Source organism: Castor canadensis, chromosome 14 (assembly GCF_047511655.1).
Source record: "Castor canadensis chromosome 14, mCasCan1.hap1v2, whole genome shotgun sequence".
Lineage (NCBI taxonomy): Eukaryota > Metazoa > Chordata > Mammalia > Rodentia > Castoridae > Castor > Castor canadensis.
Window position 1 is genome coordinate 92,636,478 of NC_133399.1, and position 19,202 is coordinate 92,655,679.

The 19,202-nt window shown below is 37.9% G+C and overlaps 1 protein-coding gene across 8 annotated transcripts in view; it reads right to left on the reverse strand.

Moving 5' to 3' along the window:
• The window catches only part of Palld (palladin, cytoskeletal associated protein), a 383,132-nt gene that overhangs the window by 217,298 nt on the left and 146,632 nt on the right, over positions 1 to 19,202 (reverse strand). For all 8 annotated transcript variants that reach the window (XM_074055014.1, XM_074055012.1, XM_074055016.1 and 5 more), the window contains one exon: positions 428 to 606. In XM_074055014.1, the coding sequence (XP_073911115.1) occupies positions 428 to 606 (179 nt within the window). The remainder of the gene's footprint in view (positions 1 to 427; positions 607 to 19,202) is intronic.

Here is a 19,202-nt window from a genome sequence, read left to right on the forward strand (position 1 = left end):
TCTAAAATTTAGTGAAAATGAGAACACTTAAAAATATTCTATCACTTAAAATTCCTGTGAACAATTTCCTAAATCACTTATAGTTTAACTTTGTTGGTACGGTATTCAACTATGTTCCCATACTTCATTTACTTGAGAAGGAAAAAAAAAAAAACAAGTTGGATTCCTTGTATTTTAAATCAATTCAAGTTAGCATAGCCTAAACATTTTTAAATGAAAAAGAATGAATGTTGACATTAGACACAGTTGATGTGCACTTAAGTGTCAGAATCATTCAGTTTATTTGTAGGGTTGTTCAGGAGAAATGAGGTTTAAATCACAACACTATTGCGCTGCTTGCATCGGAAATGCATCACACAAGCCTGTCCTGCAAGGACACTTGAGTTGTGAATCCATTCACACTTCTTTTCCACACACCCCTCCTTACCTTCAATGAACACCTCTGCAGATGTTGAGTCTGAGCCACTTGGGTTCGTAGCCAGACAGGTATAGCGACCTGTGTCGTCCTCAAAGGCCTCTGCGATGACCAGAGTATGGAGGTCCTCACCTTCAGAGTGGATCTGTATGTCAGGAGTGTTGTGCAGCTCCTTCCCTTCACAGAACCATCTGCAGGCCAAATGGAGGTCAAAGGACAAGAGAGTCAGAGAGGAAACGGAGAGGCTTCAAATAATAAAGCAGAAATGAAAGGCTGGATGCCATGTAATATGAAGCTTGCTTGATTAAAGGTCTGTGTCAATATTACTCATGGAAATTCTACATTTTAGACTGTGAAATTAATGACTAGACAATTCCCCATAAGTTTTCTTTGTAAATCATCTCACACATTTTATCGACCTTGAAATAGGGACATTGTCAAACTTGGAAAGAACATTTTGGTTAAAAAATTAAAAGAAACCAAAAATTAAAGTGTCTTATAAAGTGTTTTATAATAAATGGCTCCTACATTTATTACAATTTTATCTTTTATTCTTATCTAAAGAGAAAAAGTAATGTAAACCTATGTTCTAAATATCTAATATGTTAAACAAGACTTATTATGGTGTTAAAGAAATTTCTAGGCAGCAATATTTTTCTTGACCCTAAGACTTCTGATCAACTGAACAGTAACAGATTTAATGCCTTCCACATTTCTCATATTTACAAAACTTTCTAGCAGACGGAGAGATGGAGCAGTTATGCTGTATTTCACTCTAGCTGGTCAGCTCTTTTCCTTTCCCAAACAGCCAGGACCTTGGGTGGGAGGCTGCAGGCTGCCAGAGTGTTTTAACACAGGTTCCTTCTCAAACTCCCTCTTCTATTCCCCCAACACCTCAGACTCTCAACAGTATTTGATTGCCTTTACATGAAAGAAAAAAAAAGCTTTTGCCCAAGACTCCACATGTGACTTATTTCAAAAGAAATATGCAGAATGTGCCACTTACAACTAACAGGATTGAAGTGTCTGGAACTATATTATCCATTCACCTCTAAATTAGCACTAAGAGATTTTCGCTGATCAAATCTTCTATAAAATCCTTTGGCCCTAGCATCTTTCTGTGAAAATATGACACTGAAGAATATTTTTTTCTTTGTTTAGACTAGCATGAGTATTTGTCCATATTTATCTGAAAATAAAGTTAATAAAGCAAATGAGCTTGCTAATACTCAGAATATAAGCACCAGAAGTTGGGCTAAAATTAAATATGGATACTCAGAAAAGAACAGATATGACTGAGAATTAAAGAACATAAACAGCCAACTTGAGCATTCTATGCAATGCCACCCATATTATTTGGGGGACAACTAAGGGCAGTATTTCTTAATTCTGGGACGCATTGTGGTTTTCTTTAAATCTTGGAGAGCCATCAAGTCTGGCGCCCTCTTCCCTGTCCTTTGTTCTCTTTCCAAAGTCATTGTCAAGCTCCTCACCCATCAGCCTTAACTGTGGCATTAGTTTGAATTGATCTCTCCACCTCCAGCAAACAATAAATTCTATATTCTGTCATCACATTAAACGCTCTTGTAACTCCTCTCTGTACACATCGTTCCTTAAACCGCAGATCTGTCATGGAGGCCTTTCACATATCTTGGCCTTAATTTTATTCTCTAATCTTTGGTTTCTGTCAAATCTTTCCAGGGGCTTATTGTTCCTAACATAGCTCTTAACGGTTACTTGTCTACTTGTTTTTGCCCAGACTTTCTCCTCCTTGGAATTCTTTCCTTCTTCATTAAGCCCAGTTAAGAACCACTCTTCCTTAAGGCCAAGCTAAAGGCTTCTTCAGCAGATTAACTTCAACTGAATCCACATTTGCTAAACACTTCCTCTGTGGAAGGTGTTGTTTTACAGATACAGTTGACAGGAAGAACAATGCCTGGTAAACTGAGACTAATTGAGGACTTTGCATGTCTGTTCTGTCCAGTAGCATACTTTTACTTTCCATAAAAAAGATATAAACCTACCATGAGAGGGAAAACGAAGCGTGAAAAAGTACAATGGAAGTTTAGGAGAGAGATTAATTTCTGTGGTGGATATACAGAGTGCTGTATCTTGTCCTCCAACTCAGCAAATTTATAGCCTATGAGCCTGTTCTTACATGATTGTGAAGGAAGGATGATTTTTATGCTGCCAAATAGTTGGAAAAGTCAAGAAAAGCATAATACTTTGTGATACTGAAAGTTACATAAAATCATATAAAGTTCAAATAAATCAAGCTTTTTTGGAATATAACCACGTTCACTCATTTACACATTGTCTATGACTAGTTTTACAATGCAATGACAGTAGAGAAATTGCTGCACCATACTTTCTGGTCCTCAAAGGCTCAAATATTAATACCTAGACCTTTCAGAAAAGCTTTTTGCTCCTCAAAATGTGATCCTTAGATCAGCAGTGTAAGCATCGCAGGAGCTTGTTAAAGATACAGAATCCTCACCCTCATCCCAGATCTACGAACTGAGCCTATTCCACTCTCCTAGGTGCTTCACATGCACATAAAGTTTAAGTGCTAATCTAATTTGCTCGGGGCCACAGTAACCTGCATCACAGAGCCCTGGCCCTCCACCTAGGATGTCACCTCTTTAACACAACTGCCATGTTTATATCTCTGGTCCCTTACACATAGGTGCAGGCAAAATTGTGTTCTTTTTCTTATTTCTCCCATCTCCCATCTCTACTTTAAACATTTTAGCACCTGTTTGGCAATTGATCCCTTTGTGATACACTCTGCATTGTTTCTTTATATCATTATTTGATGCCTAATGTATTTGTTTTACTTCCCAATCTAGAAAATTGAGTACTTTCTTTCTTTCTTTCTTTTTTTCTTTTTTTTTTTGTCAATACTGGTGTTTGAACTCAGGGCCTTTGGCAAGCTTTCTATGCCTTGGGTGGTGATCCTTCTGCCTCCACCTCCTGAACAGCTAGGATTAAAGGTGTATACCACCTTTAATATTTTTCAAGAGAGTCTCACCAACATTTTTGTCCAGGCTGGCCTCAAACTGCAATCCTTCTATTTCTGCCTCCCAAGGACCTGGGGTTATACCTGTGCGCCACCATGCTCACCTGACTACTTCTTGATTGAAAAAAATTGCATCCATGGTGTGTTGCGCACAGTTGGTACTTTGAAAATATTTGTTATCTGCAGTGCATTACTTTAGTCTTAATAAACTTTCCATGTTAAAACAGCAAAAGGATCTAAGATCTAATAGGTTTGGAAAACGCTGCATATTACCTTTTAGTTTTTGATGCTTGCAATTTGTTTAATGTTATCTAATCAAGCATTTACTAAACTTGTTTGACCATGACATTCTTTCTTATTTTGCATTTCCTAACATCCTATGTGCATGTATCAGAATACTTTTCTAGAATATTCCTTGGAACTTTTATTTAAAAGATAATTTAAGACCAATTATAAACTGAGTAGTAATAAGGCTGAAAAAACAAAACAAAATAGTAAGCGCAACAAAATTCTGGGAATATGCCTGAAAACTGGCAGAAAGATTAAGGCAACAAGTACATTTTCTATAACCATGGATTTGACGCCTTCTCTTTACCAAAATCATGGTGCTTCGCTTTCTACATTATATTGAAATTAGCTCTTCATGTGTTTTTATCCTACTAGAATATAGGTTTTTCTAGGGTGAAACCTGGTCTTATTAACTTGTTCTCTAGGTTTCAGCACAGTGCTTGGCATATGGAATGTATTAACCACATCTTTTTATTTGCTTTATTTCTGAAGCTTTGACATCTGGGATCTTGCTGACCCCGGAGAGGACTGCCCCTCCCAGGGCTAGTCAGCTCCTTCCTACAGGCCTCTGCAAGCATGCCTTTCCTGTGTAAACTAACCAACCCAGAACCCACATGTCCCTTACCTTCCCTACTGGGTTTTTACTCAAGGCCACCAGCTACCTGCCCTAGCTATCCCCAGGCCAAGTACAAGACAATTAGGGACAGCCCCTATGCCTGAGATCTCACTGAAATCATACAAAGTAGCCAATCCTAAATCTGCTCATCCCGTCTCACCTGTCCCTTCCTGCAGAAGCCATGACAAAGGTTCATGCCCATGGTTTCCCCACCCTCATTTTACCTTTTGACTGACCTGGTACTTCTCCCTGTGGTGTGGGTTTGTCCCCTCTTCTTGGGAACTATGAGAACAAACCAGCTCTCCCTCCCTCCCTCCCTCTCTCCTTTCCTTCCTTCCTTCCTTCTGGACAGGGTCTTGATATGTCCCCCAGGCTGGCCTTGAACTCAAGATCCTTCTGTCTCAGCCTCCTGAATAATGAAATATCTTTTCAATGGCAATGACCTGTTGGCCTCGACATATTTGAATAATAATAAATCCAACAATAAAACCAACATTTCAAAGCATGGAACATTGCCAGTGACATAATCAAAGAAGAATAAACTTACAGATAAAAAAAGGACTGAACAGATAGTTTAAATCATACCTGTCACAGTTTCTGCTTTAAGATGTATATGGAGAGGGGCTTATAGACTCTCACCAACTCCAAATGGAGTGCACTTAAACAGCATAAGATTAAACTCAACATAAACTAGTTAGTGCAAATGTCAGAAAAGAAAATCATCCTTGTTCACCCATTATTCAGCAGTTCAAAGATAAATCACCTTCTTATCTAAACTAAGAGAATTTTGGACATTCGAAGTTTTGATAGCACACATTGGATGAGATGTGTGTGCTACAGTCATGTTTGTTTAGTTAAATTTCTTAAAGGTCATAATTATAACAAAGTCATGGCATAGGACTCAACACATTCAATATTTTTTAGAAAAGAGGTGAGAGTCAGGTCTGTTGATTAAATTTCGATCTCTTGATATTGTTCTCACATTAAATTCTTACTGTTAATGTTGCTTAGAAAAAGCAATAGTGGGTGAGATGAACTAAACTGCAAAACATACAAAATGGAATAAAGAATTATTTGGTAAGTGCCTGACAATGACTCCGCTCCCCTTTCTTTCTTCTGGATGGACATCACTAATTGATTAGAATGCTCATTGCTGGTGAGGTGGATGGAATGTCTCAAAAGTCTCAGTCTTGCTGTTTTGGAAGGCTACAAAGCAACTATAGTTGAAGTTTGAAGTGAAACATATTTGCCATACTTGGCTGGGTCTCTTTTTAAAAGATCCCTTTCCTGAGGATCCTGAAAGTCTTTGCCATTTATAATGAGATAAGAGTGTAGGGGGGTGGGTTGGGGGTGTGTAGAGGGATGTAATTGTCTAACAGTCTACTTAGGTAAAATGCCACTTGAGGTCACCTCCAGACTTTTGTTAGTCCCACTTGTAATGCCTGGAAGCTGTTTAGCTAGTAATTAGCACACTAGACAGCATACTGGAAAATTAAATTCTTATTATCTACATTCCCATTCTCAACCTTTAAAATCTCAATTTCAATCACACTTTGAATTTCCAACCACAAAATTGTCAAGATATACAAATACAATCTCATACTTGGAATGAAGAGATGATACAGTATTTAGAAATAATGCTAGTTCTTAAAATCTATATAAATTCAAATTAAGGGAAAAAGAGTTCATATGTATTAGTGCCTATTATATGTTTTGTACTTTGCACATATGGACCTTATTTTATTTTGGCAGCAACCTTGTGAAGCCATCATGGTTATATTTTTAGATATAGGCAACTCTCATTTATCTATCTTAATGAAAAAAAAATCATGGACAATTAAATCCAGATAATTTCCAAAATTCCATTTTCTTCAGTGCTTTTAGCTCCATCCTTCATCACATCTTCTACTATAGATATAAGCATGGTTTTAACAAAGTTTACCAATTCTCTTTTCTAATCTGGTGCAGCTGCTAAGGAGCTATGTAATTGCCTCACAATAGGGAGCCCAAGGAAACTAGAGAAGCAAGCCTTAAAAAATTAGTGTGTGTGGTAAATCCCCCTTCAAAAGAATTAAGAGATGCTAATGTAGGAGTAAACCAGTTGGGATTGGTTGCCAGATTTCAAGGCCATAAGCAGGGTCGGATAATAACTTTGCACTTATTTGGAAATGAGATGTTAAAGGTTAGGTGATCTGTCATATTTATGTATTCATTCACTCATTCACCCATCAATTATTTTATTCATTCATCCATCAAGGGGCTTATTGCCCATTAACTCCAATCCAGCAATGACTGGGAGTATGGGTATCAACTAAACTGGGTTTCTTATTTCACTGTGATAATAGTGAAAGAAAACCAATTCTAGGCATAGAAGTGCTGAATGTGTTGAAACTAACAAGCTTACATTCTTCTAGCACAGAGAAGCACATACTACTTTGAAAACCTTTCAAAGCTGGTTATGACTTCATACTTACAGATTTAGATTTGCTTTGGATAGAAGACAGGTCGAAATCAATTTATTGGTGGAGAGAGGATAACTTTGATGGACTTCATAAGTTTTGACTTTTCTCTTTTTATTCATAAAAGGTTATAGAACATAAGGAAAAAATAATTGTATGATTTAAAGCTCTGGAGAAGGCATATTGATTCTTTTCTGTGTTGGGATTTTGAATTAAGGTTATATATGTCTATCTTTTTGTTGAATGATACCCTTTAGTCCACCCTCCTCAGGTTTTCCCAAACATTCCAGCCTATAAATGAGATGGTGCCAAAAATCCAAGGATCATATTATCGTACCAGCAGAAGGTCATTGGATTGAAATTCAAGAAGGTGCTTTCTATAGAACAGCTCAATATTTAATTGTGCCCTTTCTGCATTGCACAGTGGGGTGAAGTGGAATCGCTGACTTGGTGTGAGTTCAACTGTCAGAGAAGCAGGGCTATATCTGCTGTTGTCCTGGGCCTGCCTGGTTAGTGATCAAATGGGTCAGGAGGATGCTAAAATCAGGGAATTGCAGCTGCTTCTGAGCAAATGGCTGTCCCTTAAAACCACCCATTATTTCCAATCTTGGGTGGTGTAAGAAAATTAAAAATGTTCCCTCCTCATGTGGCCTTCCTTTCTTCCTGACAACTGATGGTGAGGCTCAGAACCATAACCTGGAGCATGGTTATCCATCTGCAAATGCCCAGAACACTCTGATTCTCTAAGATAGGGCCACGAGTGTTGACTTTTATGAGAAAAAATTCAACTGATAAATGAGAGAAACCAACAAACACACTGGCAAAGTATAATTCATACTTTCCAGAATAACATACTAATAGTTTATACTTTAAAAATCACATATGGCATCACTTGGGTTACAATTGACTAGTAAGACTATTCTAATACTACCATTTAGCAAGAAATAAAGATTTTATGAGTGACAGTTTCTTTTGACAGTTTTTATTTTATTGAACCACAACTATGTATCATGGAAATTTTCTGTGCACAGTATTTTAAACATGTGGCTTTGAAAATGAAACAAATCTGACTTGTAAAATGTAGAAAGTTTCACAGTAAATCTTGGCTAATGCTCTCTAACTGTGCTAGGCAAAATGGTAAATCTTAGAAGTCACTTAATAGGAACAATAAGGTGCTTATTAAATGAGAAACTTTAAAAAGAGTTGAGTCTTAATTTTCTCCTCTAAGTCAGTTTCTTTCTGCTCATGGAGAAACAAAGTTATGTTGAAAGATGTCTACTTTCTTCTTCACAGCTTCACTGATTTGTAGTTTCTGGAAAATTTTATCTTCAAAGGGGTGCCAATGATAATTGAGACCCCAGCTGTTCTCTTTCTCAAAGTGCAAATGGTCACATGGTTCAAGGAAGTCCTTGAAGAAAACTAAATCGACCAGTTTCTTTAATGCTATTATAATGGAAATAAAACCTCAGAGAGATCAGTGATTCAACAATGGTCATACTTTCCAGGTGTTCCTTTCTCCCAAAGGGATGGGAGGACTAGGTCATGAACTGGAGAATCATTGAAACCAAGTTGGCAAATTATGCCCAACATAAGTTTTGTTTATGCCTAAACTCCAAGTTAGGCCATCTGTTAACATCCCATTTCATGATCCTCAATTAAACACCAATTAATTTTTATGGAGTATTTTTTGTCTTGCCACCAAAGATTTCTTAATTTTTTACATGTGTTCACATTAACCACAAGACACAGTATGTTTATTCTGTCATGTGGATTTATAGACAGACCAAAGTGAAATCAGTCCTTGTCTAAATTTACAATGGCTATAATTTCATGATTGTTTAGCTCAAAACCCAAAAGCTAAATTTGTGGGGGCAACAGATGCACTTTAACCTTAAGATCCAAAAGAGACCAATAAACAGATGGACTTTTTTGAAATTCAAAGCCTGGGAAATTAGAAAATAGGTTCTGAACCAGAACAAAACTCATGTCTACCAATTCATTCTTTTTTTTTTTTTTGGCACACTGGGACTTGAACTCAGGGTCTCATGCTTACTAGGCTTGCTAGGTAGGCATGCTACCACTTGAGCCACTCTGCCAGCCTACCAGTTCATTCTTAATAATCACTTCATCTCTTAAGAAAAAAAATAATAAAGGGTTGGAGCAGTCCAGATAAAATTAAACTTTAAAAAAGACTCTATTCGAGCACACAGATATTTAATCATTGTACTTAAAAAATTAGTATAAAAATATTCAAGTGGAATCTAGACTAAATATTTGTGTTGCTAGGAAAATGATCTATGGACTTTTTTCCCCTGGTACTGGGGATTGAACCCAGGGTCTTGCACATGCTAGGCAAGCACTCTACCACTTGAGCTATGCCCCCAGTATATGAAAATAGAATAATGAAACTCATTAAAAATTGTAAGAAAAAAGGGAGGGGATAAGAAAGAGTAATAGAGGGGGTGAATATGATCAAAGTACATTTTATGCATCTATGGAAATATCACAATGAAAACTGTTTGGAACAATTAATACACCCTAATAAAAATGCTAAAAAATAAACATATTTACAGATAAAAAAATGTTGGATTGTTTCTAATACTTTCCATACAGGTGATGAAGTAGAAGTGAACTTACTCTGGGAGTCTGCAATCCTGGATTCTTATTTTGCCTGGTCCATAGAGCTAAAGTGATTACAGCTCAATTATTCTCTCATTTGGGGTGAGACATTCTATATTTGTGAAATGTAAGGAATGAGCTAGACTAGCATTTCCTTAAATGTGTCCCAGGAAACTAGTTCTGCAGAAAGTTGACAGATAACATTGAAAATGGTTCTGTAGCCAAACAGGTTTATGAAACACTGGGTTAAACAAAGTTAAACATCTGTCTTTACTACAGAACTTTTTAGAGCTTAGACTGTGCCAATGTACATTGAGTTTCTGTGAGAGAAATATGGCAGGCATCATTCTCTCTCTTGACCATGGAACATGTGTTTTGAGAATAATGTTGAGGTGTCAGAGTTATAGGGAACACATTTTGGAAAACACTAGGTTGACTTATCACTAGGACACTATCTAATCGACAGTAGTGCCATTTAATACTTGCATGCATTTTACAACTGTCTTTTCCAGTGCTCATGACAAACATCAAAAGCAGGGTAAACTATTCCCCACTGACCCCAGACTTGGTTTCAGACTCTTTCTCGAAGTGTGGTATGGGGAGCCATTACCAATGATTAGCATTGGCACCTGATTTGAAACACATTTGCAATCCCTATTTTAGCTTCTGTGTTTGAATATTATTTTCTTACATAGGATTCAATGTGGAATCGAGTTCCTCTCATTTATCCTTGACTGTTTAAGAGTTTCTGTTTTCTTTTTTGACAAGATGTCATCTTGCCATGACATGTAAGAATATCATGTCCACTATCCAGCTTTGTAAAACAATTGGAGTGGACATACAGTATATTGTTCAAGCCATGACATTTCTTAGAGTAAAACAAGTAACCATTGATAATCACAGGAATAAATAGGTACTGTTTCAGTCAAAGCAGGATGAGCACTTGTTCTATGTTAAGCTTACTCATTGCAAGAAAAACTTGAAGATGTCATTTTGGCTTTCAAGAGTATTTTAACTGTTTGCAAATGTGATGCATTCCCATGAGTAGACAAAAGCAAATTTTACAGTAAAAGAAGAGAAAAAAGGGTCCCAACCCTCTGTCATTCAATCACAAATTCTCTGGTTGCACCTGTTAGTTAAAAAATAAGTTCGTCCTTGCCAATTCTCTATGCAAGCACACAAATAAGTTGGCATGAACCAACAAGTCACACTTCAAAGTTACCTCTACTGTGAATATTTGTACGAAATGCTTCCAAGCCCTCAAAGCACTGGGGGAGGAATGGATTCCAGAGAGCCTGAGAATGAAAAACTGCACACATAAACCAGCTAGAGGTGCGCATTCAGCTATTTTGTTGCTATAGTTATGGCAGGTAATTATTAGCTATTGTTCTAACTTGGATTACATTCCAAAGGGGATAAAATGGGAGATGTTTTATTAGACAATGCTGTCAATCATCTCTGCTCTTGGAACTTGTCCACTGAAATACAATGATTACCTCAGAATTATGAAACTCAAAGGGCCGAAAGCTAAACTAGGGCAAGGGAGAGCAGCTCTTCTCGGAAATTTCAGAAACCCATATAAAACAGTTCATGCCTGGACTCTCAGAAAGCCCAGTGGTCACTTTACATGTGGCAATTATTGCATTGAATGCAGCTCGTTTCTCAGCAGCAGCACATCTTTCTCCAAAGTCCAAGTCCAAGAGAGTTCATATAAAATGTCCCCTCACTCATCAGTAAGGCCTTCAGCTTCTTGCCCCAATGGCGCTGCCAGCTACTCATGAGAGGGGTCAGTGAGGCTGAAACTGAATGGCAGTGGGGACAGAGAAGGAGGGGGCCATGCCCTTCTTTCTGAAAAAAGCTGATACTTTGGACTTCAAGAGGCCTTGTTTCTCTATCTTTCACCTCTTCTTCAAGTGGGCCTTCAGTTGGTGGAGGCTCTATCAGCTGAACCCAGTTTAGAATCTCAGGGGAGGAGGGTGACTTCAGTTGCAGAGATGGGTGGCTGTCCTATCAGAGGCAGGGAAAGAACTTGCAACCTCCTCTCACAGCATTCTGGATCTATGCTACTCTACCGATGTTCGAGTGTGGCTAATTTGTTCTCTCAGGATCAGCAAAACCAGCCCCTAACTAGAGCATGGTACACGTGAAGGTAAATTACAAACTGGCCTCCAGTCAATAACTGTACGTACAAAAACTTGTTCCTTTTTTCTTCCGCCCAGCTAACTCCTTTTAAAGTCACCTTCTTTCCTAAATGCTTTTCCCTTGTTCTTATTTTGTGTTCCTTCTAGAAGTCCACATGTACAGGTCAGCTTTCCAAGGAGAGCTGTAATAAATGAAGTATCTACTGAGGAGAGAATGCTTTGAGTTCACTAATGAAAAATTGGGGGTGGAAGGAATTATACTGTTATAGATAACGCTCATGGGTTGTGCGGCAAGTATTCTGACTAAAATACTGAATGCCTTCATAAAAATGTGCAGCAAGTAACGTTTACTCACACATACATACACACACACACCACGTACACACGTACACACCCACCTGGACTTAACATCTGACGTACTCCTGGAATCCAGTTCCTAACAGATTCTCAAACACTTTGCAAGTGCTATTTTTGCAACCATCTTTCTGATTCTAGCCACAAAGGTCATTCTCTAAATCCTATCTGTCTCTTCCTCCCACCATTTGGATCAAATACATACTTTCAAATTTGTAGACAAGTGAGCCATTTTCCAGGAAACCTGCCGCCCGTGCTTCTTCTGGGATCCTGTGTACAGAGCTACTGTTGGGACTGGGAGAGGCCTCGGGTGTGTGAGCAGGAGCAGGAAGTCAGGACTAATTGCACCTTGTTTTATTTGGCCATTTGAATAACGTATAAAATGGCAGGTTTCGTTTCAGTTGCTTGTTCAGAACAAACTACCTAAGGCTGACATTTCATTCTAACAGATTAGAATTTTTTAAGTGTGAAGATTAGTGTCATGTCCAGATTCATTGAAAAAATATAGAAATCTAGTGCTCTCGTTTTTGATTACACTTAGGGCACTCACCCCAAACCTAGCTACATTCCATCATGTAGTGCTTACATCCTGCACACTCCAAAGTTACTGTGATCTTAAAATGCACAACTTTTAAAAATTGGTTTCAGAGGTGCTTACAGACTTGGTAAGAGGCAAAAATATATATATCACCCCCACAACCACAAGAAGAACCCTCTAAAGCTATTGTATGATATCAGGGGGACAGAGTATATGATAGTAGTATATGATAGTAGTAGGAAAAAATAGCAGTTCCTTTGCTTGCGTAGAAAATAAGAATCTGTGTATTTTTGTATTTAAAAGTGTCACTGATGATGAGACTGTTGAAGCTATTCCAGAATGGAGGAGAGGAGATAAAGGAGAATGATGGAGGGGTGAATTCAACTATGATATAGTGTAGGAACTTTGGTAAATATCAAAATGTGCCCCCAGTAAAACAATAGTAAAAATAATTAAAATAATATATACATGGAAATGTCACAATGAAACTCCCTGTATAGCTATCTTAAACAAACAAAAACTCCTTTATTTTCCAAACAATGGAGAACAGGAAGGTAAAACAGGTCCTGTCTGGGGGTTGGTAGCAATGGGAGTGGGTAGGATATAAGGAAAGGGTGTAGGAAGGTGAATGTAGTGGAAATAGTATGTACACATATATGTAAATGGGAAAATGAGACATATTGAAACTATTCCAGGAATGGGGGATGGGAGATAAAGGAGAGTGATGGAAGTGTGAATTCAACGATGATACATTGTAAGAACTTTTGTAAATGTCACAATGAACCCCCAGTACAACAATAATATAATAAATAAAAAGAAAAATAATATTAAAAAGGCCACTGATGATAATGGTTGTATGTGTTTGCTTTGTAGGTAAAGAAGACTATAGTACTTTGAACTTTGCCTTGTGTATCATAAGTCTGATTTATCAGACTATGTGTATATCAGAACATAATACGATGTCCATATAATCTCCACATCAGCCATATCTCTTCTTAGAATTTTAAATCTGTACGCATTATTTGAAAGCCTTTCCTTACTCCCTTATCTTTCTGATAATGTAAGCATTGGGGAAATTAAAAAATTACTTTGTGCTGAATAAAAGTGGAGGGTCTATGCTATATGCTACACACACACACACACACACACACACACACACACACACAGACACACACCTTTTCTTTTGGGCAGGAAAATGACCATATTGCCCCTACAGGTTTTATTCCATTAGTCCACAGTTTGTCCAGGTTGTTTGAAGTTGGGCTTAAAATTACTTGTTAGGTCCATTTGAAGGATCCAAACATTTTCCTGGAGGATTTTTTTGGTGACTAAAATTATTCTATATGCCCCTAGATGGAATAGACTGGAATGAGTTAGTGAGTTCCCTGTCATTACAAATATTGAAGATGAAAGGACAACTGGCAAGGGTGTTGTAGAGAGATTTCAAGAGCTAGGTGGATAATTGATCGAGAGACTGTGACTGGTGCTATAATTTTTCTTTTCTGTCAGTAACTTCTATGGTTGATCCATAGAAATGGGGCAAAACATCTGATGCCTGGTTTGCTGGATACTAACGAGTGGTATAATCCTCTTAATTATGATGTACTTAGTAGATTAGCTGCATTTAATCAAGAAAACTCTTCACAGTTCCACAGCCTTTTTAATGAGTTTGGTTTAGTGGGGATGCATTAGCTGCAAAGTTTTACCAATTGTAAACAGTTTGCATTGCAAAATATATTTAGGAGAACGACTTCATAGATGCACTTTCACATTCCTTAGTAACTTGCTTTGTACTATTTCACATTTTTGTTCGTGAGGGTCCTGTTTTAGCTTTATTTCATTGACACAGAACCTCTACCTTTAAGAATGTTATCCCTAAAAACTGGTTAGCAGTCTGCAAAAAACTGAAACTAGATCCATGTATATCACCCTATACCAAGATTAACTCAAAATGGATCAAGGATCTTAATATCAGACCCCAAACTCTTAAGTTGATACAAGAAAGAGTAGGAAATACTCTGGAGTTAGTAGGTATAGGTAAGAACTTTCTCAATGAAACCCCAGCAGCACAGCAACTAAGAGATAGCATAGATAAATGGGACCTCATAAAACTAAAAAGCTTCTGTTCATCAAAAGAAATGGTCTCTAAACTGAAGAGAACACCCACAGAGTGGGAGAAAATATTTGCCAACTATACATCAGACAAAGGACTGATAACCAGAATATACAGGGAACTTAAAAAACTAAATTCTCCCAAAACTAATGAACCAATAAAGAAACGGGCAGGTGAACTAAACAGAACTTTCTCAAAAGAAGAAATTCAAATGGCCAGAAAACACATGAAAAAATGCTCACCATCTCTAGCAATAAAGGAAATGCAAATTAAAACCACACTAAGATTCCACCTCACCCCTGTTAGAATAGCCATCATCAGCAACACCACCAACAACAGGTGTTGGCGAGGATGCGGGGAAAAAGGAACCCTCTTACACTGTTGGTGGGAATGTAGACTAGTACAACCACTCTGGAAAAAAATTTGGAGGCTACTTAAAAAGCTGGACATCGATCTACCATTTGATCCAGCAATACCACTCTTGGGGATATACCCAAAAGACTGTTACTCCAGAGGCACCTGCACATCCATGTTTATTGCGGCACTATTCACAATAGCCAAGTTATGGAAACAGCCAAGATGCCCCAGCACTGACGAATGGATTAAGAAAATGTGGTATCTATACACAATGGAATTTTATGCAGCCATGAAGAAGAACGAAATGTTATCATTCGCTGGTAAATGGATGGAATTGGAGAACATCATTCTGAGTGAGGTTAGCCTGGCTCAAAAGACCAAAAATCGTATGTTCTCCCTCATATGTGGACATTAGATCAAGGGCAAACACAACAAGGGGATTGAACTATGAGCACATGATAAAAGCGAGAGCACACAAGGGAGGGGTGAGGATAAGTAAGACACCTAAAAAACTAGCTAGCATTTGTTGCCCTTAACGCAGAGAAACTAAAGCAGATACCTTAAAGCAACTGAGGCCAATAGGAAAAGGAGACCAGGAACTAGAGAAAAGGTTAGATTAAAAAGAATTAACCTAGAAGGTAACACCCACGCACAGGAAATCAATGTGAGTCAATGCCCTGTATAGCTATCCTTATCTCAACCAGCAAAACCCCTTGTTCCTTCCTATTATTGCTTATACTCTCTCTACAACAAAATTAGAGATAAGGGCAAAATAGTTTCTGCTGGGTATTGAGGGGGGGAGCGGGAGGGGGTGGAGTGGGTGGTAAGGGAGGGGGTGGGGGCAGGGGGGAGAAATAAACCAAGCCTTGTATGCACATATGAATAATAAAAGAAAAATGAAAAAAAAAAAAAAAAAGAATGTTATCCCTATTTGCAGACGACATGATCCTATACCTTAAAGACCCAAAAAACTCTACTCAGAAGCTTCTAGACATCATCAATAGCTATAGCAAGGTAGCAGGATATAAAATCAACATAGAAAAACCATTAGCATTTCTATACACTAACAATGAGCAAACTGAAAAAGAATGTATGAAAACAATTCCATTTACAATAGCCTCAAAAAAAATTAAATACCTAGGTGTAAACCTAACAAAAGATGTGAATGACCTCTACAAGGAAAACTATACACTTCTGAGGAAAGAGATTGAGGAAGACTATAGAAAGTGGAGAGATCTCCCATGCTCATGGATTGGTAGAATCAATATAGTAAAAATGTTGATACTCCCAAAAGTAATCTACATGTTTAATGCAATTCCCATCAAAATCCCAATGACATTCATCAAAGAGACTGAAAAATCCACCATTAAATTTATATGGAAACACAAGAGGCCACGAATAGCCAAGGCAATACTCAGTCAAAAGAACAATGCTGGAGGTATCACAATACCTGACTTCAAACTATATTACAAAGCAATAACAATAAAAATAGCATGGTACTGGCACAAAAAAAGACATGAAGACCAGTGGAACAGAATAGAGGACCCAGATATGAAGCCACACAACAATAACCAACTTGTCTTTGACAAAGGAGCTAAAAATATACGATGGGGAAATAGCAGCCTCTTCAACAAAAACTGCTGGGAAAACTGGTTAGCAGTCTGCAAAACACAAACTAGATCCATGTATATCACCCTATACCAGTATTAACTCAAAATGGATCAAGGATTTTAATATCAGACCACAAACTCTAAAGTTGATACAGGAAAGAGTAGGAAATACTCTGGAATTAGTAGGTATAGGTAAGAACTTTCTCAATGGAACCCCAGCAGCACAGCAACTAAGAGATAGCATAGATAAATGGGACCTCATAAAGCTAAAAAGCTTCTGTTCATCAAAAGAAATGGTCTCTAAACTGAAGAGAACACCCACAGAGTGGGAGAAAATATTTGCCAGCTGTACATCAGACAAAGGACTGATAACCAGAATATATAGGGAACTTAAAAAACTAAATTCTCCCAAAACGAATGAACTAATAAAGAAATGGGCAAGTGAACTAAATAGAACTTTCTCAAAAGAAGAAATTCAAATGGCCAAAAAACACATGAAAAAATGCTCACCATCTCTAGCAATAAAGAAAATGCAAATTAAAACCACACTAAGATTCCACCTCACCCCTGTTAGAATAGCCATCATCAGCAGCACTACCAACAACAGGTGTTGGCGAGGATGCGGGGGAAAAAGGAACCCTCTTACACTGTTGGTGGGAATGTAAACTAGTACAACCACTCTGGAAAAAAATTTGGAGGCTACTTAAAAAGCTAGACATTGATCTACCATTTGATCCAGCAATACCACTCTTGGGGATATACCCAAAATACTGTGACACAGGTTACTCCAGAGGCACCTGCACACCCATGTTTATTGCAGCACTATTCACAATAGCCAAGTTATGGAAGCAGCCAAGATGCCCCACCACTGATGAATGGATTAAGAAAATGTGGTATCTATACACAATGGAATTTTATGCAGCCATGAAGAAGAACGAAATGTTATCATTCGCTGGTAAATGGATGGAATTGGAGAACATCATTCTGAGTGAGGTTAGCCTGGCCCAAAAGACCAAAAATTGTATGTTCTCCCTCATATGTGGACATTAGATCAAGGGCAAACACAACAATGGGATTGGACTTTGAGCACATGATAAAAGCGAGAGCACACAAGGGAGGGGTGAGGATAGGTAAGACACCTAAAAAACTAGCTAGCATTTGTTGCCCTTAACGCAGAGAAACTAAAGCAGATACCTTAAAAGCAACTGAGGCCAATAGGAGAAGGGGACCAGGAACTAGAGAAAAGGGTAGATCAAAAAGAATTAACCTAGAAGGTAACACACATGCACAGGAAATCAATGTGAGTCAATGCCCTGTATAGCTATCCTTATCTCAACCAGCAAAAACCCTTGTTCCTTCCTATTGCTTATACTCTCTCTACAACAAAATTAGAGATAAGGGCAAAATAGTTTCTGCTGGGTATTGAGAGGGTGGGGAGGAGAGGGAGGGGGCGGAGTGGGTGGTAAGGGAGGGGGTGGGGGCAGGGGGAAGAAGTGACCCAAGCCTTGTATGCACATATGAATAATAAAAGAAAAAAAAAAGAATGTTTGTATTAGGACATCTCATGTCAAATTCAAATCCAATGAGGTGTAATTTAATTTTTCAAAAGTTCATCTGAGAGTCTTAAACAGATTTTTAAAAATGTTGCTATTAAACTAGAGAGTAATTCTCATGAAATTTATTTCGTACATGTACTTTGGTAGTTTCCAGAGTATCCTATTGTTTCTTCCAAATTTTTGATATCCTTTCTGATTGTTTTCAACAATCTTCTTGGGGAAGAATCTCATACAGATCAACCAAAAATTAAAAAGTCTTGATTTCTGCTTAGGACTGGCACCCCCATAAAAATGTCTGAGGATAGAAAAGTGCTTTTTCTCTGCATTGGGAACTCACTGTGTGGTCACATTGTGTGTGAGGCTGTCTCTTAACACCATCGCCCTCAGATCCCAGCCTCAGAGCGGGAGTGGATGCTGCGCCTGCGTCTACCCCTCAGGTAATACCTATCTCAATCTGCACCAAAGGGAAACCAGCTCCACTGTTGGTTGCACACTTCTAACCACGACATTTAGCTATTTGCTTTTGTTCAGAAACAACTGTTCTGAATAAGATGCAATATTTGTACTTTTGTTTGAGCATAAAATGAAAATATATTCATAATCCCATTTTTCTAATTTACTCTCTTGTCACTGAGGAAGAGGAAATAATGTCCTTCTCTTTCCCTCCTCTTCCTCCTATAAAGCATAAGTATGATTTCTAAGTGACTAAGAACCAAAGTCCTTTCTAACGTTAAAAGTCTAGTGGGATTAGAGATTTTCTGGCCAATGACTAAAGAGTTAACACTGGACCTTACAAAGAAAATGTTACATCTGTTGCCAGATCATTTACTGCAATGTTAAAAGCTGAAGAAATGAGTTTGCCCAACACTCTGGAGCCTAATAATGTAATTGTAATTGGTACACTGAGGAGATGGAATGGTCTTCTAACACTGCTTTTGAAGTGATTTATTGATCCCTGCACAATAATTTTTCAGCAATTCTTATAACCAGAATTTATAGATTTATTTCTAACTTCAGGAAAAACTGACTTCATCCTTGAACCCCTTGCCTTCTTGCATCAATCTTTGAATTGCAATTAACTAAGTTAAATCATGATCCTCTAAGGGCATCCCTGCCC